Source organism: Ictalurus furcatus, chromosome 2 (genome assembly GCF_023375685.1).
Source record: "Ictalurus furcatus strain D&B chromosome 2, Billie_1.0, whole genome shotgun sequence".
Lineage (NCBI taxonomy): Eukaryota > Metazoa > Chordata > Actinopteri > Siluriformes > Ictaluridae > Ictalurus > Ictalurus furcatus.
Window position 1 is genome coordinate 3,634,961 of NC_071256.1, and position 24,000 is coordinate 3,658,960.

General features: G+C 37.1%; 2 protein-coding genes across 2 annotated transcripts; both read left to right on the forward strand.

Annotated features, from left to right (window-relative positions):
• The first annotated feature begins 1,264 nt into the window (after positions 1 to 1,264).
• Positions 1,265 to 9,650, forward strand: LOC128619543 (interferon-induced protein 44). Its single transcript, XM_053643788.1, has 7 exons — positions 1,265 to 2,130; positions 4,106 to 4,157; positions 5,260 to 5,458; positions 5,738 to 5,890; positions 6,265 to 6,436; positions 7,757 to 7,857; positions 8,658 to 9,650. The coding sequence occupies exons 1-7, from the start codon at positions 1,602 to 1,604 to the stop codon at positions 8,862 to 8,864; spliced, it is 1,413 nt and encodes a 470-aa protein (XP_053499763.1). The 5' UTR covers positions 1,265 to 1,601; the 3' UTR covers positions 8,865 to 9,650.
• Positions 9,651 to 17,909: 8,259 nt separating this feature from the next.
• LOC128619549 (uncharacterized) lies at positions 17,910 to 23,694 on the forward strand. Its single transcript, XM_053643801.1, has 7 exons — positions 17,910 to 19,385; positions 19,618 to 19,738; positions 22,261 to 22,291; positions 22,499 to 22,521; positions 22,656 to 22,674; positions 22,772 to 23,155; positions 23,409 to 23,694. The coding sequence occupies exons 1-7, from the start codon at positions 19,281 to 19,283 to the stop codon at positions 23,557 to 23,559; spliced, it is 834 nt and encodes a 277-aa protein (XP_053499776.1). The 5' UTR covers positions 17,910 to 19,280; the 3' UTR covers positions 23,560 to 23,694.
• Positions 23,695 to 24,000: the final 306 nt, after the last annotated feature.

Below are 24,000 nucleotides of genomic sequence, written 5' to 3' on the forward strand. Positions count from 1 at the left end.
CAAATGCTTGGGGAGTCTGGACATTCGCCTTTGCTCCCTATCTCTCTCTCTTTTTTTGGTCCATAATTCATTATTCATTAGCTTCCATTGGTGGTTTTTTTCCTCCTATTGCAGACCCTGAAAATATTAACTATATATCTACATTCAAAATGTAATCTGTTTTGCCAACTACAGCATTCAGTTATCAGTAGTTGATTTATTTATGAGAGAAACTTTAACTCTGATGTTTAATAACTGATGGAATAAGCCTAGCTCCAGAACTATATACCCAGTTAGGCTGTTACTGTCAATAACATGTCAACGGCACTGCTGTAACAACCACCAGATTATTATTTCCCATGGTTCCAGGTTGCCCACAGCAAAGACACACTGCCAGTTCAATTTAAATAAAATAAATATGTAAAACATGGAATAAATATGCAAATGTCACTTTTTGTGGCTGATTTGTATAGCTATGAAAAGTGAACCCAAATCAAGGAATGATTTATTCTTGAAGGCCAAGACACGGAATCTGGGGAGAAGATCGACATCTCAACAAGAATAATAAAGCCAAAATACCCAAAGAAGGACTTTTATGGCCTTTAATCTCCTGATGGAATCTCATTGAAGCTCACTGGAGCTTTCCGATACAGCTGTGCATAGTTGGGAATGTTTGGTAGAGCAGAACAAACACAGAGCTGCACAGCTGCTTGTATACGTAATTTGTATTATATCGTATTGGATTATACAGGCGCTATCTTGCACCGTATCAATTTAAATAACCTTATAACAGAAAAGGTAATTCAGAATAAAATACAGAGTCTAACCTAACTCCCTAGCAGAGAGCAAAAGATCGACTCAAAATAAATGGCCCCAACCCCTACAGCTTTCGTGATACTAAGAAAAGAAATATTTACAATAGGTTGCTATATATATATATATATATATATATATATATATATATATATATATATATATGCACACAAATAAGGCGTCCACTCAGCCACAACATAATTAAATGAACATTTGTAATAATTTGCAAATCGCTGTGATATAAAAAAGAATAACACACTTTGGGCTCTGCTGTAATAGGCAAATAATCAGCGTCAGGGTGGTAACACAGGACAGCACCCTGTAAACGTAGTCACTGATTCAATGATAGTTTGGTTGATGCATTAAGACTGATTCAATGTTGATTCAGTGTTTCTCTGCTATCTGGGTTGTCTCTTGAAAACTTAACCTTTGTAAATTAATGTATTGACTTAACTCATAATATCTAAAAAAACCAAAAAAAACAAAAACACCTATGTAAGTTACAGAAATAGTCACTGAAAGAACGAATCTTTTAGGTGCAAGGAATTAAAAGATGTGTCTCACTGGGATGAATAGAACTTACCACCACTAGCTGTTAAACCATAATTGTGCATTTTTGGATGGGTACTAGGCTCCTCCCCCAATTTTGAGCATGCACCCGCTGCTTCCCTTTTACAGTGCACTGGGCAGAGTGCTGGTTAAGTTTCGATTTTGTTTCCTCGTAGACTTGCACTCACTCACTGTCTGTGGCGCACTTTCTTCACAAGCCTGTTATTTGGGTTCTTCTCTGCAGAATAACTTTCTCCATTATGGCTTCCATCGTCTCTTCCCTGGGCAGTGAGAAGGAGGTGAGGCTGCAGAGGTTTTTCTCCAGTCCTGTTCGCTTTCATCTTCTGTACAAGAGCAGTCATCATGGGGCCACTGTCGATCAGCTCCTCTCCAGCTTCGACAAGTCTGGCAAATTTCTGCTCTCAGTGTTTCTGCAGTCAGGGTCAGTCAGAGGAGCTTTCACGAGTAAATTCCTGAGACATGGGACTGAGTTTTCTGACACAGAGGCATTTGTGTTTGAGATGGATGAGAATGATGCCAAATATTTTCCAGTGATAAACTCTGCAGAAGCTATCAGGATCAGCACCCAAGAAGCTTCACTTAAATTTCACAAGCTCAAGTATGAAATGTCTCAGACAGCACATTCTATCTCTTTTGGAAGCTGCTTAAACTTCAAGTTGGATAATGGCTTCTGGTATGTGAGCTTCTGCACAGATGAGACCTTTGGCACGACATGGGCACAGGAGAAAAGCATTCACTGTGTAGATGTGGAGCTGCACCGAGTCCAAGGTACATTTAACAACCACTGATGTCAAACTAATAAAAATACAGCAAGTGATGATTTTCTTAGTTTCCATCAATTAGGTGGGAAGGACCCCAGGTCCAACCTTCAAATGTTTGGGGAGCCTTGACATTCGCCTTTTCTCTCTCCCTCTCACTCATTTTTTTATTTATTCATAATTCATAGGTGTTTTTTTTGTTTTGTTTTGTTTTGTTTTTTCTTATTGCAGACCCTGCAAATATTAACAGTATATATCTACATTCAAAATGTAATCTGTTTGGCCAACTCCAGCATTCCGTTATCAGTAGTTGATTTATTTATCTATCTATTTATGATAGAAACATTAACCCTTTGATGTTTAATAATTGATGGAATAAGCCTAGCTCCAGAACTATATACCCAGTTCGGATGTTAGAGTCAATAACATCTTCAACGGCACTGCTGTAACAACAAGTAAAAGATTACTTATCTTTTAACCATATGCACTTTTACTTTATAGGGGCAATATTACTGGCATAAAGTTGGTGTGACCTTGGACATTCGATATTCGCAGATAAGCGGAAATTATGGGACCATCTATAAAGTTACATACGACATTCTAACTTCAATAGCATTTGAAGGGAATGACTTACAGTCATATATCCAACTGTAAAGTGTTCATGTAGGTGTCAGGTATAACGCACACCTTTTATATTTTTGATATTTGTTAAAATAAACTATTAAATCATATGTAAATATTGCCATGTATTTCACTACAGAATGGGCCCATACACAAAATATGCCATTATTTAAAGCTCAATAGCATTTGAAGGGAATGATGTACAGTCACACAACCAACTGTAAAGTGTTCATCTAAATTTGAGGTATGATGCACACCTTTTAGATTTTTGATCTTTATTAAACTAAGCTATTAAATCATATGTAAATTAGATATGAATTTCACTACAGAATGGGCTCATACACAAAGTATACATCATTTAAAGCTCAATAGCATTTGAAGGCAATGATGTAAAGTCACAAAACCAACTGTAAAATGTCCAACTAGGTGTCAGGTATGACGCACACCTTTTAGATTTTTGATATTTAACCCTACAATGCATGAACCAAAAAAACGTTCACGAATGCATAAAGGGGGTCAAAATGACTCGTACTGGATTGACTGGTTTTCTTCAAAAAAATAGATGTCCTATTAATGAAATAATTAAAAGAACTGATGATACACGAAAGTTTTAATATTTCAAACATTTTTATTTTTCAAGTCTGGGGTTGACTTTTCATATCTGGCAACCCTGAGTTTAAATAAAGTGAATGTGCTATTAGTTAGTGAGTTAGTGAAGGGCGAGCAGCAGTGTACTGTATGTTTACACACTGAACAGTTATTACTCTTGATTATGATTGGTGAGGAATTAATTAATAAATAAGTTTGAATTAAACCCACGTTGTTGCGTTAGCATCATTATTAATTTACCGCTGTATCTACATGAGCACGTCACAGTCGCAGGTTCAGGTCATTTTGCGGGATCAATAAAAGATGGCGGTTGTCAGATCGGGAAGTTGAAGCAGATGATTTACAGAGTTACTCTCGTCATCATAATGGCTTCTTTGCAGTGTTTACACACTTGTTCGTTTGACTGAGGTGATGAAAAGCAGTGTGAAAGTAACTGTTGCGCGTTGTAGATGCATTTTGGAGTTTTAGTTTTTATTCTGATTGTATTACACAACTCTGAACAGGTCACTCGCACCGGTGTAAATAAATATTTTTTCACAGTAAGGAAAAGTACTTTTCAGTCGCAAATGCGAGTGGAATGGTCACACTGTGGAGCCCTGGTCAAGGAAGGAAGAAAACCGGGGCCCCAGAAACTGTTGCCATTTCCTCTATGTGAGCACTGTACATTGTCAGGGCTGCTTAGATATCAAGGTTATTCAGATCATTTCAAATTATCGTGGAATGCTTCAGTATATCGACGTTTGTTTTTATTTCAGATGTGGTCGAATTTATGCCGACCCCTTGGAGAGAAGTGTCCTGGACAGATCCGTAAGTCACGGATCTCAGGGATTACAATGAGACTGTATATTATCATAAAAATACAGTGTGTCAGGTTCACCCTTTTACTGGCAAATTTGTAATACAACGCTGTTAAACTGTCTGTCTTTTTGCCAGTCAACTAGGACTATCTTTGATAAGCTTATTAGGGCCGTGCAATTCCGTTCTGCCCAACACACTCGTACAGGTGCAACATACAGTAACATATCAGCTGCACAACACACCTTAAATAATATCTGCTTAGTGGTGATTATTGAGGACCTTTTCAAAGGCAGGCTAGAAAAGTACTTATATAGTAAATTGTGCAAAGCCACATGTCATTGTAGGCCTATATATGAAATGAACTGGCAGCTGATTTTTACAGTGTTGTTTGAAAGTTTGTGAACCCTTTAGAATTTTCTGTATAAATATGACCTAAAACATCAACTGATTTTCACACAAATCCTAAAAGTAGACAAAGGAAACCCAATTAAACAAATGAGACAAACATATTATACATGGTCGTTTATTTATTGAGGAAAATGATCCAATATTACATATCAGTGAGTGGCAAAAGCATGTGCACGTCTAGGATTATACTGAAAATCTGAAGACGTTTTAGGTCATATTTATGCAGGTATACAGTATAGAACTTTCTAAAGGGTTCACAAACTTTCAAACACCACTGTATACAGGTGCAGCTTAAAAAATGTGAGTATCATTGGAAAAGTAATTTTTTTTCCCTGTAGTTTAATTAAAATAAAGTGGAACTTTCATATATCCTAGATTCATTACACATAAAGTGAAATATTTCAAGACTTTTTATTAATTAATTTATTTTTAATCTCGATGATTACAGCTTACAGCTCATGGAAATCAAAAATCCAGTGACTAACTCTAGTGAACCTCAGTAATAAATAAATTTTATATATATCATTTTTATTTTTTTTCATGGCACATGAAGCTTCATGTGAAAGCTTGATTTTATATCTGCTTATAGCCTACCTGTAAGTAGTCTAAGTGGAAAGTTATGTTTCTATATGGGTTGGTCTGGACAAGGCCAAACTATGACTGTGCTTGTTCCTCCTATTATTAAACTGTCTGTGTTGTTTAGGGCAAGGGAAAGCCTGAGGCAGGAGTTTGTCTCTTACAAGCTGCCAAAGAACTATCCAATGTCACGGGTGAAGGCGTTGCTCTTGGGCCCGGTGGGTTCTGGGAAATCCTGCTTCGTCAACTCTATCAGATCCACCATGTACAAGCGGATCGTTCATCTGCCCAACGTCGGCACGGCAAAAAACGGGTTCACCAAGAAGGTTGTGGAAAAATCTACAAGGGAATGTCATACAGTTGCTATTCCAAATGAAATAAACAAACAAATAAACAGGCATACATGACACCCATATTATATATCATTACTTTTATTGCCACGTCTTGGGGTTCAATAAGCGGAAGTCTTTCAGCGCTTAAGCATTTGTTGTTCCCATAGCAGTGTGTCCTTTTTATATCTAAGCCACTCCTAGGGTATGTTGGATTAATTACCTCGAACAATATAGAAAAGCAGCACTCAGTTACCTGTTTCTTCTTTTACACAGCTGAATATCTATAATATCAATGGAGAGAAAGGAGGTTCTCCAACTGTTCTGAGTCTCTGTGATGTGATGGGAATAGGAGACGATGACTCTACCGGTCTCTCTTTCTCCGACACACTGGCTATCATCAAAGGCCACGTCCCAATAGGATACAAGGTACAGCTTTGGACACGGAGTAGAAGTCGAATAAGAATAAGATTGCTGCTCAGCGTTATCTCACATCAAAATGATTTCAAAATGACAGATTTATGGCATTAAAAAAATACTGATGATGATGTCATTTCATCATACAAGATACAGTACTGTTAAAAAAAAAAAAATGTAAATAAATTGTAACTCCGAGAAGTAAGCAAGAGCCAGTGGCAAAGGGTGATCACATCATTTACTGCTTTTTATACATTATAGATCATTTGTCGTACATTATTGATCTTTTTTTTTTATTTGATTGGTTTTTGAAGCAGTTTTGTTTAAGATAGCTTCCTGACATGCGCCTAAGATTTTAGAGCTCACTGTCCACTTTGTTGCTCCAGTTCCAGCCCGATGTTCCAGTCACTGATGCAGTCAGTGGCTACATACCAAACCCTTCCCTAAACGAGCAGGTTCACTGCGTCCTCTTCGTGCTTGATGCCATCAAATTGACATCATACCCCAGCAGCCTGAAATCCACACTCGGGAAGCTGCACACCACCATATCAGACCTGGGTGAGAGAGACTTTATCCTGTGCTTTTACCTCAACGTTCTCATGCTTATAGCAGCATTTGGAGGGAAATATTTGTACGTTTGGATCAGTGGATTAATCAGGCCACTGCCTAGCACATTATAAATCTTTCTGTTCCCTTAACATCTGCATTAACCAGTTTTTATTGCAACCATGACAAAAATGTATGTTGGTGGTGGATAATTAAGGGAGAAGACATGCTGTCATAGGAAGATATTCAACAAAGGGGTGATGTGATGACGCAGAATTACTGTTACCTCCCCCAAAGTTGATTCTTTCCCTTTAACAGCATGTCCCAAACTGTTTTATTCCTCTTATACCACAGCAGTTTGCCAAAACTTACATCATTTTTTTTTAAAGAAACACATTGTTCATTTTAGCTTTAAATTGTTTCATTTTATGTTGTGACACATCCACAAAACAAATTAGCTCCTGTCATCACTTACATTATTGCAGCAACGAATAATCATTGACTAAATGCCTCCCTCATGAAGACTTCCCCATGGTGGAAAACTTAAAGTTACAACTTTCCCTCCCACTGCTACAAAGCGCCGATAAATAAACCCCCCAAAGAAAACTTCCTCAGATCAGTGATTGCAGACATTTTTAAATCTGCTCACCTCATAGCCAGAACTACCTTCCATTACCACCTTCTGACCAATCAGATTTTTGGGATTAACTGTCAGTAATAGAATGAAGGTTTATGCTAATTTATGAGGACACACAGTGCAGAACCTTTTTAACAGGGTTAAAACCAACTTAAACGGCCCAAATCACAGAAAAAAAACAAAAACTGGGATAAGTGTGGGCTAGGCTAGGCTAGGCTAGGCTAGGCTAGGCTAGGCTAGGCTAGGCTAAACTTGAAAACAACATCTGCACACAGGGCAACCCATAACCAGAAAAATTTGACCACACAGGCACAACCATAAGTATAATGCTCCAACAAACAAGTAGCGAACACAGAATTTAAATAAGGTGACAAATTAGAAAATATAAAACAGGTGTGGGTAATCAAAGGAGGAAATGGCGCAGACAACAAAAGAAGAAGATTAAAGGGTGAGTGAGGGTGCCCTCTGGTGGTTTGACAGGTCATGGATAGGATAAACATTAGATTTAAGACTACAATACATGTTGTTATTTTAGATAATATTTAAACAAAGTTTTAACTACCGGCTTAAAATCCTGGCTTTTCTAATCTGTTGTTTTCTGTAGGGTAATTTCGTTATTAGTGTTGATATAGATTGATAAGCGATTATTGATTTTTGAAGTCTTTTGAGCCGTGTTGTTCTTTCACACTTTCCAGGAATCCCTCAGCTGATTTTGCTCACTCATGTGGAGCAGGTGTGTCCGACAGTACAGGAGGACTTGAAGTACGTCTACTCCAGCCGAACTGTGCAGGATAAGGTACGACGGTCTTATATTTATCCGTCCGGCAGATGCTTTTATGCAAAACGACTTTACGATGGAGAGAGCCAACAATCCAAGGAATTAAGAGTTTACTGGTCTTGCTCAAGTGTCCCGAACAGTCGTGAGATTTAAACTAGCTCAGGACCTTAAAGGAAAACTCCATCCTTAAACACATTAAATTAATTTCTGTTGAAATATGCGTGACATTTTTTTTTCCACTATTGTAGTGGAAACTTTTTGGTTGCTGGAGTTTTGTGGGCGTTGCCAAATGCCAATCAACCGTGCAGCGTACACGCCGTAAATGAGTTTGTAAAACTCATTTAGAACACCTAGCAGTAATTGTTAAGTTCAGTTAAGTTCATTTACACACATCTTTACTGAACGATTGATAAATGAGGCCCAACCAACTATACCGACTATACTGCATTTACGTCAACGTTTCATTTGCATATTTCCACAAGAATGACGTGCAAACTACGAATTTCAGCTTGTGATATGATATGGCGATAAAGTTCTTGAAATCTTTATCCTTTATTAGTATAAAAGACTGGATGGGTATGCACTAGATTGTTATACTCTAATTTGTTAAACTCACTCTTTTACTAGCTTGTGTCCTGCATCAGGATTTCCCCATTGGCTAGCCACAGCGTTGGCCCTTTCCTGCCGAAAACATTGATTTGCAAAATATATTTTATGAATTATAAGTGGCTCATATTCTCCTGTGTGGTATAATATTATTTAAGGATATATTTTGAAAACATTTACTGTTTTTTTGTCCCTCTCTCGTCTGTACACAGATGCAGAAAGCAGCTGAGTTGGTTGGATTGCCATTGTCCTACGTTCTGCCGGTGATGAACTATGTTTCCCAGCTGAAAGTGGACTGCAACACCGACATCCTGCTCCTGAGTGTGGTTATGAACATCCTACAGGCTGTGGACGACACATTTGAAGACCAGTACTCAAATCCTGTCCCTATATCCCACCAAGATGACCAAGATGACTAATCGCAGTCCTTTTAGCTTTACAATGAAGAAATGAGTAAAAGCTTATAGAAAACTTGCAGCAGCACTTATAAACATGTGTTAAGGCTTTTTCTTCTATAAAAAATGCCATAAGCATTCATATCATACTTTGTGCAGACAAATAATATACAGTTTAATAACAGGTCTACTTATATCCTCAATATCTCAACAATATTCACTATCAATATCAACACAGCACAGTAAAAAAAAAAAACAAAGTAGCACTTAACACGCTCTAATATATGACAATATTTCAAACATTTTCATATATAACTATATACTATACATCAGTAGTAGATCCTGGTATGAGCGAGGGTGCCATCGTTCTTCTGGTGCCTTGTTCTGTGCTGCGCTGCTTCTAATTAGCTGTGGGGAGCGGGGGAGGTTTACTTATCAATAGCACACCTCTGACTTTGTACTGTACTTATGTTCAGTTGTTATAATCACACAATGAAATGTAACTAAATGAACCACTTTTCTTGATATAGCATATAGAATCTCAAATAATCATGCTCAACTTTTTCTTAATAATGCATGCCAAATAAATATAAGAAATCACATTAAAGATTTAGTTCAATTTCCTTGCCTGGCATCATAAATATTTTCTGTGATTGATTTTTGTGAGGATGTTCCTGTGCATAGAACAACAATAACAACACCACCACCACCTCCACCACCACCATGACATAGCTGTGATCAGTATTAACCATGTGGTTACCAGGAAGTTTTTGTATGATGATGATATTGACTTTTCATCAAGGGAGACAAGAAGTGGTCTAGTTTTAGATTAAGAGTGTAGATGTGAGCATAGTTTTATTTTTGTCTGCTTTTTGTTTTAAATGCAGTAATATTTGCACTATTTAGTTTTCAGTTGAACTTTTCTATTTGTATTGGTCTTGGCAAATATAATTTTTTGGTATAATATTTTTCAGTGTTTTATAATTAAATATCTTTTACTATTTACAATGTGTTTGCATTGGTGCTGGGCCTAGGGGGCTGGGGCTAGGGGTGGCACACGGGGTGAAAGTAATATAATTTCATCATAAGACATCTATAATACAAAAGGAACAGGTTGTTCGTGTTAGTCTGAGCACAGTCAAATGCCCCATTATAAAAGGGTGCAACCAGATTATTGTAAACTTTATGCAGCCCAACCCCCCAAACCCTGTCATGTCTGAACCTCAGTGTGCCCGCTGTTTCGATTTTGTTTCCTCACAGTCTTGCACTCACTCCCGGTCTGTGGTGTCGAGGTGTAACATAAAAGAAAGTATAAACAAAAACAATAATGAGGTAACACACGTCTTTCAAATCTTTGATATCTTACAAATTTAATGATTACAAGAAAGAAAGAAAAAAAAAATCCAAAATAAACAATTACTCCGAAAGCAAATGTCTTCAAGGCTGGGCAAGGCCAAAATAATAAACAGAACAGTCACTATCTTGCCCCGTATCAATTTAAATAACCTAACAAAAAAAAATTATTTCAAAAGAAAATACAGAGTCTAACCTGACTCCCTAACTGAGGCAAAAACAGCGAACAAAAGATACACCCAAAAATAAACGGCACCCAACCCCTACAGCTTTCGTGATAGTTAGAGAAGAAATATTTACCATAGAAGATATATTTACAATAGAGGCGTTCACTTAGCCACAACACAAGACAGGGGAATGGGACAACACAATATCCTACCACTCACTTCTTTCACTTGTACATAATATAATAAGCAAGCGATTTCACTCAAACACCAGGAAAAACTTTCGCTACTCAATCGTACGCACGCAATCACAGACACACCACCCATCCGCATTCCTCCCGACATATCGTTCTTCCTCCTTTTTAAAAGACACACAATCTTCTCCTCTCCAATCCCGGTGCAGCACGTCAGCACGTCGAATTAGGGCGGAGCTACCTGTAAGGGCGAAACAGGGAGGGGGGGAGAGAGAGAGCACACACACAATACGTCTCCTGATGTAACACTGTGCTTTGCCTCACCTTTGACCTTGCCTTGGTTTTGTCTGATCATGGGTGTTTTGACCGTGTTCGGCCTGTTCTTGATATTAGATTATGATTTGGATCTTTGTAAGCTACCATTTCAGATTGTTATCATATACGGTCTGTTAATAAACCTCCTGCAAATGGGTCCTGCCTCTGTGAGCCCTCCATTACACCCAACCATTTCACCCTATGACATGGATATGCATCTTTGTGTATGTACAGCTCTTATCCTGGGAATGGATGGTCCTGCACTATTTTGTCTTTTCTCTGCTTCGCCACCATCATAACCATGGAGTCCACGGATACAGATGCAATTTCAGAACTTCTTTAATAATAATTTAAAAAAAAAACAAAAACAAGAAACAAAGAAAGAAAATCAGGGACACAGGGAACTAGGCTAAAACATTTCGGAAAACACTATGCACAGGGCTAACAGTATCCCCCCACATTTGACCACAGGCACAGACAAAAACCTACACATATAATGCTTCAGCAACAGGAAATAAGGCAACAGAAAAAGTTCTACATGGAAGGTCAGGCTGCCCTCTAGTGGCCCAAAGTGGAACTCTGCTTGGGGGCCATGGCAGCTAAACTTAATGAAGGGGTGTAGGATAAGTAGGAACTGTTTTCATAAAACAATTATACACTGAAAGTTTACATTTTTCATTTCCTGCTTTCCTAAAGTTTCTCCAAACATTATGACGTTTGGTACTGGGCTGACCATGATTGATTAACCCCAACCCTAACCTTGCTGCACTCTACAGGTATCCCTCAGCTGATTTTGCTCACTCATGTGGACCAGGTGTGTCCGGTAGTAGAGGACGATGTAAAGTATGTCTACTCCAGCCGAGCCTTGCAGGATAAGGTACTAACTCAGTCCTGCATGCTAAAGTGCTAGAACGATCTGAACAGTCTGATTATTTGTCTGGCTCATACTTATTCCCATATCTTTACTTCTGTAATTTGTGAATAGCTGTAGGAGCATTTAATGAACAGCTGTGGTCCATCTTTTGTCTGTACCCAGATGAAGAAAGCAGCTGAGTTGCTGGGATTGTCATTGTCCTACGTTCTGCCGGTGAAGAACTATGTTTCCCAGCTGACAGTGGACTGCAACGCAGACATCCTGCTCCTCAATGTGGTTATGAGCATCCTACAGGCTGCGGACGACACGCTCGAGGACAAGCACTCTATTCCTGTCCCTGTAACCCCTTTAACACCTAAAAAACGCTGCGATAGTTTAGATGGTCTTTTTAACTAAGATCACACACATCTAAACCACATGTTTTCAGTTTAGATTTACAGTTAAGAAACGAGTCAGTAACAGCTTATAGAAAACTTGCAGCAACTTGCACTGGCCTTGTTCAGAGGTTGTATGCACTAGAACTTGATGTTTACCTATATGGATTTATTATATAGTGGGGTTCTAATTATTTTGTCTTGGCCATTTACACTGCACACTTTCCATTTGACTCATAGTTACCTGGGTTTTGTATTTCATGGGTAGGTGTGCATTGATGGTTAATGCCTGGGTGTTGCTATTTTGATTGGGTGCAAACCAAATTTTCTATGTTTGTGTTCTGTTGCTATTGTGGTCGCTATTTTAACGGATTGAGCTGACTCGGGTAAGATTTTATAGCCCTGATGCAGAGATACAAATTTATTAAAAGGGTGCTGACCCATTTGTTCCAACCAGGGGTCTCATTTATCAAAGCATGCATAGGACAAGTATGAGCATATGAGTTTGTCTAATAAATAAATGCATTTAAAAATATATATATTTTATGAGTATGTGTGTATCTTCTATTGCCACAATTACATTTAGAAACTCTCTAATGGTATGAACATACATCATTTTTGCTGTATTTTCCACTGCTGGTTTTGGCAGCGTAATGTATTGTCATGTGAGCGGTATGAATAAAGGTAAAATGAGTCATTATTCAACTTGTAGTTGGTTGGGAGCACCAAAATCAGTAATGACCCTTCAATTATGCTGATATGATTGACAGTAAGTGGGACAGGACCTCAGTTTACTTTGCTATTACACTTTTCTACCACTAGGGGTTCTTGTGTATGGATGGTCAGGCGCCTGTGGAAATAAAGAAAACTTGATAAACCCCATTCAATGCATAGAAACATGCGAATGCAAGATTCATACAAAAAAACTACGTGTATGCATGGTTAATAAACAAACAAACAAATGTTTTGTGGATGTTCACTATTCACAGCACTTCACCATAAATATTAAACTGCACCCAAACACTAACTAAATACAACAGGCTTAAGTATTTAAGTAGGAAAAATAAAATACATTCAGTTGTGGCTATTAAAGACCATGTGACATCGAAAGCTTTTAATAGGCTTCTTTTAGTCATGCAATAAGGTTCAATTTTAATCACTTGTAAGATAAAAGAATGCACACATCTGTCACGCTGTGTTATTTACACACGTAAAATGTCAATCCAATAGAAATTCATCCAAATGCTTCACGAAATAGCATTAATATATTAAAACAACCAATATAAATAATCAGTGCTGCAATAATAAGCAGTATTCTCTTCACGTTAATGCCCCCTTACAATTAAAAAAATAAATAATCAAAAGGTAATAATTCTACATTATTATTATTATTATTATTATTATTATTATTATTATTATTATTATTGATTCATGAGCATTCAGATGCAAGTGAGAATAGACAATGTAAAAAAGTGGATATTGATATTTATTTGAAATACAAATAAATAAATAAATACATACATACATACACACACACAAACACACACACACACACACACACACACACACACACACACACACATATATATATATATATATATATATATATATATATACACACACACACTAGTCCAGGCTCTCTCAAAACTGGACTACTGCAACTCACTACTCCCGGGCCTCCCGGCCAGTTCCATCAACCCCCTTCAAATGATACAGAATGCTGCAGCATGCCTTGTCTTCAACCAGCCCAAGAGAACATGTCTTCCATGACGGCTGAACTCTAATGTTTATATTCTATATCTTTAGCAGACTATAGCTTTAAGACAAACTAACACCGATTGTTTCGTACACCACACCAGAGAGGTTAAATGCCTTTGTTCAATACAAATGTTCTTTTCCTTTTATGGTGTAGGCGGCCGTGTTACCACATGGTGGTTTTGCATTCACGTCAGTGAATCAGGAAGCAGTCCTTTGGCGTGATTCCTCGGTTGAGAAGACTTTAAAACGTTTGTTTGTTTTTTTTTAAACAAAATGGATGCAAGGTAAGTTAAAGTGAAACTACAAAGTAGAATAAGATCTAGCTCTGAAAAATCTTAGGTTTAATACAGTTCATACAATTCTCTATAGGCAGTTATTATCAAGCCATCAACAGGCTAATCACAACATGCTAGTTTCTATGACTAAGCAGAGAGCATAATTCAGGATGTTAAATCATGAATAAGAGAAAGTGTTAAAAAAATGAGACAAGCATGGGTTGAGAAATGACTTGTGATCACATTTCACTTCTTGTTTTATGTTCCGTCATGTCAACTTTTGGTCATAGTAGCCTTGTGTCCTTGTTGTGATTGTGTAAACAGTCCATGCCTAAACTTCTTGCACGTAATACATTTCATATCGTAATGTTTACACAGTCTCATCATAATCTGTGAAGAAAGTTCTAGAATGCTAACCAGCTAGCTAGCTAACTAAGATAAAACTTTTTTTTTTTGTGTGTGTGTGTGTGGGGGGGGGGGGGGGGTAGTTCTAACTGTATTAACTGTTTTGTATCACTCAGTTTCTATTTTTATTCTAGGCGGCTCAAGTTGCTGATTGAAGATCCCGTTCCTTACATCAAAGAGGGTGACCCTTCTACCTCATGCCTGTTTATCAATACTTGTGTCCCAGACTCAATTATAGCTGCTAATCATACAGCGTCCATCAAAGATCTAACTGTAGAAGATCTCTTAAATAAAGATGACTTTTTCAGCAAGTTGCTGTTTTTGTTAAAAGAAAAAAAATATATTGAGGCTCGAAAGCACTTTGTGAAAGAGCTGCATCCGGATAAAGTTAACCTTTTTGGCACTGTTAAAGATTATTTACCACTGTTTGATAAATTGGCATGTGCAGAAATAACTTACAATCAAAATCCTCCAAATGACAGCGCCATCTATAAAGAAATACCCAGGTAAGTGTATAAGCAACTTCAAAGCAATAGTCACTGTCATTATAAATGAAAAAAAATAAATGCATCTAATGGAGATAGTTAATTTTAAGTCATTTCAGCATGTTTTAACAAATAGATCATTTATAAGGAGTAAGAAATACATACTTAACATGCATTCTGCATGCAATGTTATGATTCTCTTGGCAGCATACTTAAAAAATGTGGTGACGTAAAGGTTTTGGGCGACCCATCTGATCCTACTCTACTTCTGGTTCATCGTGACGTTAACAATGTTCTGTACCGAGATTATAAGAGTACTGAACCGCCACTCAGTGTCGATGATGAGAAGAAAAGGTAACTGTATAAATGCATCAAAAATCATTTTACATAGCATAATCGAAGTTCGAAACTATTTTTATTTGTTTATCCCGGTGATCTTCCCTTGAACAGTGTATTTATCTTTCTTTTAGGACCTTTATGCTTCAGTTTTTGCTGCTTGGGAAAGAAGAGCACATGACTACCTGTTTCAGCTCCTTCGACGGCATGTGGCATCTATATGACAACGATCCAAGAAAGCCTTCATTTCAGCCTTTCCAACTTGAGAGTCTGAAAGACTATGATATTTGTTTGGCTGGATATGTCAACATAACCCAAGAGCAGGAATGTAAACTTGGTAAGGGTTGCATTTTAATCTCAGTTTGGGTGTGGGATATATTTTAACTCTCTTAACCACCAAGGGCAGTGAGAATCACCTGAATACGTTCTTGAGCACATGCATGCTGAGACCTGCCAACAAAGTCATGAAGTGATGTGTTATAAATATTACTGTCATACAATATCATTCCCTTTCCGCTTCTCACCGTGTACACGTGTCAGACCATACAGAATGAGGTGAAGCATGGGAACGCCATTAGCCCCTTAATGCCACGCCCCACAAGCCCGGACATGAGTGTCTCTAAACACTGCTTTTTTATATTGATTTTTTTTAAATATTAGGCTCACCTTATTTGCACTGATGGCCCAATGACTCTAAGGTGACCCCAGAGACCCAGGGTTTCTGCACAAGGGCATATTACTCAATTTTGTAAACCAATCAATTCCATGAATGTGAACCTGCAGAACATTCCCTTTGTGCCCAGTTCACACTCCATGGTACTATTTAGACCAAACAGCTGCCATCTGAACTGCTTGTCTGTCATGGTGGAAAGAAGCAAGTGGCTCCACTGTCTAAACAAGGACTGAGCCACCGGGTGGTGGACATCATCACCAGGGCTTGTAGGTGTGCTGAACACAATGCCCCTATCATGATATGCCGCTCTAAAATGAGTTTCTTCTTGTGGAAGTTCTACAAGGCTAACGTTGCCTCTTGCAGTAGTGTGAATGCGCTGGTCAATTCTGAACACCTTTCTAGTGAGTCCAAAGTTGGGTTAGTTGCTCATGACATGGCTGTACAGGTTATCCAGGTGATTCTTATCACACCTGGTGGTAAGGATGAGTGAAGTAGAACTCTAGTTCTGTATATAATGGTGCAACCCCCTGGATACCTGCCAGGTTTTCTAGTCATTCAGAATTAGCACTGACTCCGTCCGTGAGAGCTCAGAGAGAAGGTTCCATGGGAAGATGGCTGAATGACTTTGCAAATAATGCATTTCACATCACGCATGCACAATAAACTATCCTACTGATTCGCACTGTCCCTTATGGCTATCCAGAGTTTCACATTTACATATGTAATTAGAGTTATCACCTATACCTGTGAATTTTATATTGTTCTTGATGTACAATGACTCCTTTTTCTTTGTTACAATCCGCAGGCATTGCTGAGACTGGAGTAGGAGCAAAACCTCACTTTTCACATTTAGAAAAAGCCCAAGAGGATCCATCCAGAAACTTCTATCCACAACAGTCAGTGGTAGATGTAGAAATGGAAGATCTGAGCGGTACCATCTCTTACTCTGTAGCTGATACTGGAGGCGGGAGACTGGGAGCAAAGCCTTTTATGGAAGACACAGAAATGCCATCCTGCAGCAGCTCTGATTCGGATTAAATACACAGGATTTTTTTTTTTTTTTTTATCACTTGGCATTGTTATATATTGTTATTTTACTTTGTTGCTTTTTTTTTTCCCATCAGTTAGGTGGGAAGGACCCCAAGTCTGCTGGGGGGCCTGGACCTCTTTATGTTGATTTTATGATTTGCTGCCTAGTCAACGTGTTTCATTGCTCTGTTTTGTTTCAATAAAAGTTGTGTCTTTCCTTTGTTTCGTAATTGCAGTATCTTCCAAACCATGCAAATTTTAACAATAAATAAATGTGACCCACAACATATATTTGCTGCTGTTCTTGACCACACCACTCCCAATTATAATGATGGGAGACCCATAATCTTAACCAAAATTTAAAAAATGTTTTTTTTAAAAAAACAACCTTTTAAAATACAAAAACACACTCCAAAGCTAGAAAAATTCACCTCGATAGTAAAATCTAACAATTGACAATTTATACAAGGTTGTTGTAAGTCTGCTGGGTCCTAAAACCTTACCCTTACCCCAAATCCACATGGGATACGTCAAGTAAACATTGCATCAATACCTCAGTCAATTCACAGCTCCATTCCTGTACTCAGTACTGGCAGCAGAAAGAACAGCAGCATCCTTCAATTTCAGGCTGTTTTGACAAATCACAGATTCGATCATCATTTATGAGTAGGGGAATAGACATTTAATAATGTCAACCTGTAAAACTGACAATTAAATTAATCTGGCAGGCTAAAATAAACAGCAGACGAAGCTAACTAGAAATGCAACCAATTCATATTAGCAAAATGTTGTTTACTAGCCGTGATAAAATTGAACAGCTTTATCTGTTCAGCAGGTTATCATTCTGAATTGTGATCAATGCAAATGAATTTAAAAAGGGAAAATAGGAAATTAGTTTGGTAGATGCATTTACAAGTTATGACTTACTGCATTGATGAACACTTACATTTATGGAAACATTTATGTACCTTTTAAAATCACAGCTTTTTCGCTATGGAATACTTCACGCAGCTTGGCTTCGCATTACATATAACGGTGTTCAGAAGGACTTTATTTCAGCGGAGGAAGCAGGAGACTATGTTAAACTCTTGATATCGGGGTGAACTGCATCATCTACACAGCAGAGTCTTTTTCGCTCTTCTTTTATTTTTATTTTTTGCACTCGGCCTTCCAGCTCTACAGTATCTGGATTTTTATTGAAGATATCGTCGTTGCATTACTCCACCTAGATTTTGTGGACTCACTTCTCTTAAATCTACTTCGGTATTAATGTGGATCTCTGTTTTGAGGCTCTGACTGGGTTAGAGTTTCTGTTTATTTAATTTTATTAGTGTTTTTTCCTCGGCTTTACGTGCTACACTGTTATATTATTTGTTACAAGTATTTAAAAGTTAAGGACATTATATTTGTTATTGTGCACAGACTGTTTATCAGACTTGAAGTCAGTGGGGGTTTTTTCTCTTACTGAAACTTTTTGTCTTGGTAATTTTGTTGGTTAATTCATCTTACTCTCTGAGTTGTTTTCACATTGTGGACAACTTTTGGTTATTGTGGGAAACACTGCTGTCTCATTTTTTTTATGGAGACTTCGGGTGTGTGTGTGTGTTTGGGGGATTGTGAGAGTAAACAAAACATGGCAATGCTTTGAAGGATGTGAATTGGAACAGAGTAATGTTAGTCAATTACGAATCTGTTTTTAGAGGATTTAAACCTAATATGGTGAACAAATTATATTATAGAATTCAGGCAATTTTATTGGGGTTATCTCATACAGTGTGGCAAGTAATAATCTGGAAAGACCTATGTAATATCACAGTCTAAAACTGGATTTAAAGAGAAGCGAATCAGTAAATGAATCGCATAAAAATGGATCACATGTAAATGAATCACATGTAAATGAATCACATGTAAACGAATCACATGAATATGAATCACATGAAAATGAATCACATGAAAATTAATCAAATGTAAATGAATCACATGTAAATGTATCATATAAAAATGAATAAATAAATTTAAATGATAAAATCACAGCTTTTGGCAGACCCTCTTATCCAAAGTAGTTTACAGAAACATTACAGAAACTTGTACATTGAGCCATACTTTCATTGGTTTTGAAAGTACATTTCCTCAAACAGCACTTAAAACTGCGTGTGATGCAATTTCCTGTTCTTGTCTGACGTATAGTCTATTTTACTGTGGTGCATGCCTAAGTGCTGCCATTTCCTTGTTAGCATTTCACCTGGCAGCCATCTTAAAGCTGAAAGAAGAATGACAAGGACCTTTGGCATGTCAAAAGGCAAAGGGAAGGTAGCGTAAAACTTATAATCTCATCTGAATATCGACACCCTTTGGTCTAATTTGGTTTAAACAATATTTTTAGGCAGTAAACATGATCTTTTAATCACAAACAGCCATGTTGGCAACTACAGGATGTGTGTTCACACACCCTGACCTTGATTGTTTCATATGCCACATCATGGAGGTTGGAGTAACAATTTTCTGCTTTTCTGTGAAATAACTTTTAATTTCCTTTTTGTAGTGTCTGCGCGTGAGTTACCCAGCTACATTCCTAGGCCCGTCACGAGTCTCTTTCGAACAACAGATCCAGAGCCGTGCTAAGGAGAGAAAAAAAATGGAACGAAGAGCAGTGAAAAGAAAGGGTAAAGTAAAACTTACAATATGCTCTAGACATAAAAGCCCTTAGGTCTAATCCTGTTTTATAATCCTGTTTTAAAAGCCTTTTTCTAAACACGGAACCGATAGACTAGACTCAACATGTTAGCCTCAACACAGGCTGTGACAGGGCGGACAGTATGTTCCAGTTATAAAACGTTTATAACTTTTAAAAAGGAACAGCTAAAAAGAAACTAAATAATAAATTCACCTCCATGCCATGCAGCGGTCCCCTGAATACTGGCGCTTCTTTTCATTCAAATTCAAATTTTATTGGTCACAAACACAATGTGCAGTGAAATGCTTTTGTTGACTGTCAGTGACATAAAAATGGAATGTACATACACCAGAATTTACTTTTATACACTCAACACAACTTTCATTTTACTTCTTGGTTCTGGACTATATCATCACATTGTATTCATTAACTTGCCAAGATTTTGTCTCCAAAATCAATTAATATTGCCGTATCGGGAAAAGTTTTGATGAGATGTTGTGACATATCATCTGTGGGTTTAGTCAAATTCAGATTATTATTTTCATTTAGGTTAATATTCCTAAAAATACATCTGAAGTGTAAACAATAAAATGCTAAACAATAAAAGGGTAAGAAATAAATAAATAAGCAAACGAATAAATAAACAAAATGTTCCCTCATAGCATTCAGTTCTTTCGATCTTCTTGCTCATGCTCCCCAATATGCGGTGAAATACACGGTGTAAAAATCTCAGTTTAAAAATGTTCACTCTCAGACTGGTGTCTTTAATAAAATTTCTCATGTGGTAAAAATCACTGATCAGCTAGTATAAATAAATCACACAATCAAGATTTCCCCCCTTGTGTTTCATGTCTGCTTCACACACGGCAATATGATCACACTACTGTGTAATGGATTTAGTTATGAAAAACTACAATCATAATGTTGTGTACGTTGATATACAAATATAAACTGTGAGGCTTTATAACGGCAGTAGTTCATTAAAATGGTCTATAAAATGATAATTAAGACCAAGAGATCTTAAGAGCTGACCAAGGGGAAACATGTAAATGCTAAAAAGTAAATCCCCGAGGAACACCACATTTAACCATGCCAACGCTGGACCTACAGTGGTGCTTTTTATCTGAATTTTCTGTATATCTGCGTAAATATTATCTCAAACATCATAAAGTTTTCACACAAATCCTGAAAGTAGATAAAGACCACCCAATTAAGCAAATGAGATAAAAAAAAATATTATACTTGGTCATTTATTTATTGAGGAAAATGATCCAATATTACATATCTGTGAGTGGCAAAGGTATGTGAACCTCTAGGATTAGCAGTTAATTTGAAGGTAAAATTAGAAAGGAAAACGCTGCATTCCAGCATAAGAGCATTATCCCATCTGTGAAACATGGTGGTGGTAGTATCGTGGTCTGGGGCTGTTTTGCTGCTTCTGGGCCAGGACGACTCGCCATCATTGATGGAAAAATGAATTCTGAATTATACCAGCAAATTCTAAAGGAAAAGATCAGGATATCTGTTCATGAACTGAATCTCAAGAGAAAGTGGGTCATGGAGCAAGACAACGACCCTAAACACACAAATCGTTCTACCAAACAATGGTTAAAGAAGAATAAAGTGAATGTTTTGGAACGGCCAAGTCAAAGTCGTGACCTTAATCCAATAGAAATGTTGTAGAAGGACCTGAAGCGAGCAGTTCATTGATTAAACCCACCAACATCCCAGAGTTGAAGCTGTTCTATACTGAGGAACCGGCTAAAATTCCTCCAATCCGATGTGCAGGACTGATCAACAGTTACCGCAAACGTTTATCTGCAGTTATTGCTGCACAAGAGGGTCACACCACATACTGAAAACAAAGGATCTCATACTTTTGCCACTCACAGATGCGTAATATTGAATCATTTTCCTCAATAAATAAACAACCAAGTATAATATTTTTGAGTCATTTGTTTAATTAGGTTCTCTTTATCTACTTTCAGGACTTGTGTGAAAATCTGATGATGTTTTAGGTCATATTTATGCAGAAATATAGAAAATTCTAACTTTCATGCACCACTGTACTAAAAAGGCGTCATTGTGGCTAACTTATTGTGCTTGCTGCCAGTACAAGGGGGTTATAGGGTCGCCGCTGCAGCATCGGCCAACAGCTGTGAAGGCTACCATTATAGTGTACAGAGTTTTAAATGAACATTTTTATTCTTTCCTTTCAAACTTTTTTGTAAATTTGAGTTTATATATTTGGTGTATGATGAGGAGCAAATTTGGTCTTAAATAACACTTAAAGTGGTACTTTAAAGATAAAAGTACTTAAAGTATTAAATGTCCTGATCATTTAAGAAGCTCAGCATTTGTATGCACTATTGGTTTAATGTATTTTTATTATTATTATTATTATTTTTTAACAGTGATGCAAATTCCGTTCAACCGGAAGCGATTTCAATAGTTTTCATATAAAAATGCTGTATATTCATTTTCAGATTTTCTTGTTTCCTCTTTCTTTAGCCTCAGTCATGAGCGGCGTACCAAATAAAAGGTAAAATCCTAATTTAACCATAGCATGCACTTAATATCTTATTAATTCACTGTTCCCGCGACCCTGAGAAAGGAGTAAGCGGTAGAAGATGGATGGATGGATGGATGATTCACTGTTCTAATTTGAAGACCGGTTTTTAATTTGATTGTTCAGTTATGAAACAGATGTAATGACATCATGCATATCAATGTTTTCCTGTTTTCCCAGGATCTGCCAAAGAAATGGTGATGGTAAAACATCCATTTATGTTCAATAAACTATATTAATGGATTGTCAATGGTTTTCTTTTTTCAAGAATGATTGTGTACAGAATACAAACTAATTTATTTTATTTTATTTCTTTATTTATCTTATTTCATTACAGAAAGGGAGAAGCCTATATGGTAATTTTTTTTTTTTTTAAAGATTATGATCATTATATATAAATAATGTTTTAAACATATTTCTATTAAAATCTCTGTATTGTTTTGCATCTGTCAGCTCCGAGCCTTCGACATCGCTGATGCTGATCATCAGAGCTCAGGATTCCTACATGAAAGAGGCTTCAGGCTTATACCAGTTTATCAACACATGTGTCCCAGACACATTATTGGCTTCCTTTCATATTCTTTACGCCAAACATTTACATATAAGTGCCCTTCTAGTATCAAATGACTTTTTTAGAGTACTCATGGATACTTTAAACCTAAAAAAGTATACTTATGCTAGAGCTCTTTGGATTAGACAGCTGGAGGATTTTAATAAACGTGATCGTTTCAGCAAAATAAAAGACCATTTCCCAATCATTGATAAACTGGTATGTGCTAAAGTTGATTATCATCAGGAAACCCCCAGCGGCCATCCCATATATGAAAAAACATTGACGTGAGTATATAAGTAATTACATTACATTATAAAAATGTCACATTATCAACAGCCATATCATCAAACAAACAAAAAAGTGTAGTGCTATTATACTATTATTTAAATTTAAAAAAAAAAAAAAACTGAAGAAAAACCCTCAAATGGTGTCAAAATAGTTCAACAATTACAAATAGTTTATATGCAAGGAGCACGATTCATATTTAGTGTTATGTCTGTTATATCTCCATATAATCTGATCTCTTTGTCTTAACAGCAAATTTCGGTCATTTGGTGACCTGAGGGCTTTGGGCCGTCTATCCGATCCATCTCTTATTCTGGTGCATCGAGATGTTCACGATCCTCGCTACGATGCTTGTATGCATTATCGTCCGCCCCGGGCTGTTCTAGATGACAACAAAAGGTAACTTTACAAATCCATCAAAAAGTCATATTATACTGTAGACTTGGGGGTATTTCAGAAAGCTTTAAGTATAGTGAAAACAGAAGCTACCACGGACATTCCACAACAGCAAATGTAAATATTAACTATTAAAACTATGATTTCTTGTTATTTAATAGACAAATAAATAAATCGCTGCACAATTGCTGTGCTATAAGAACAACAAAGGACTCTTTGGGATGTGCTGTTATTAAAGCAAAAAGCCAAGAAAGGGCATGCCTTATGGTGAATTTATCAAAATGGTCTTGAGGTCTAACCCTGTTGGGCCATAAATGCCATAAATGTAAATTGGTATTCTTAAAATGCATGCCCTTGAGTCCTTATAACAGTTGTGTTGTGTATTTATTGTGTCATGTATTTATTGTCATTGTTCTGATTCTACAACTTTCAGAGTGTGACATTTTGC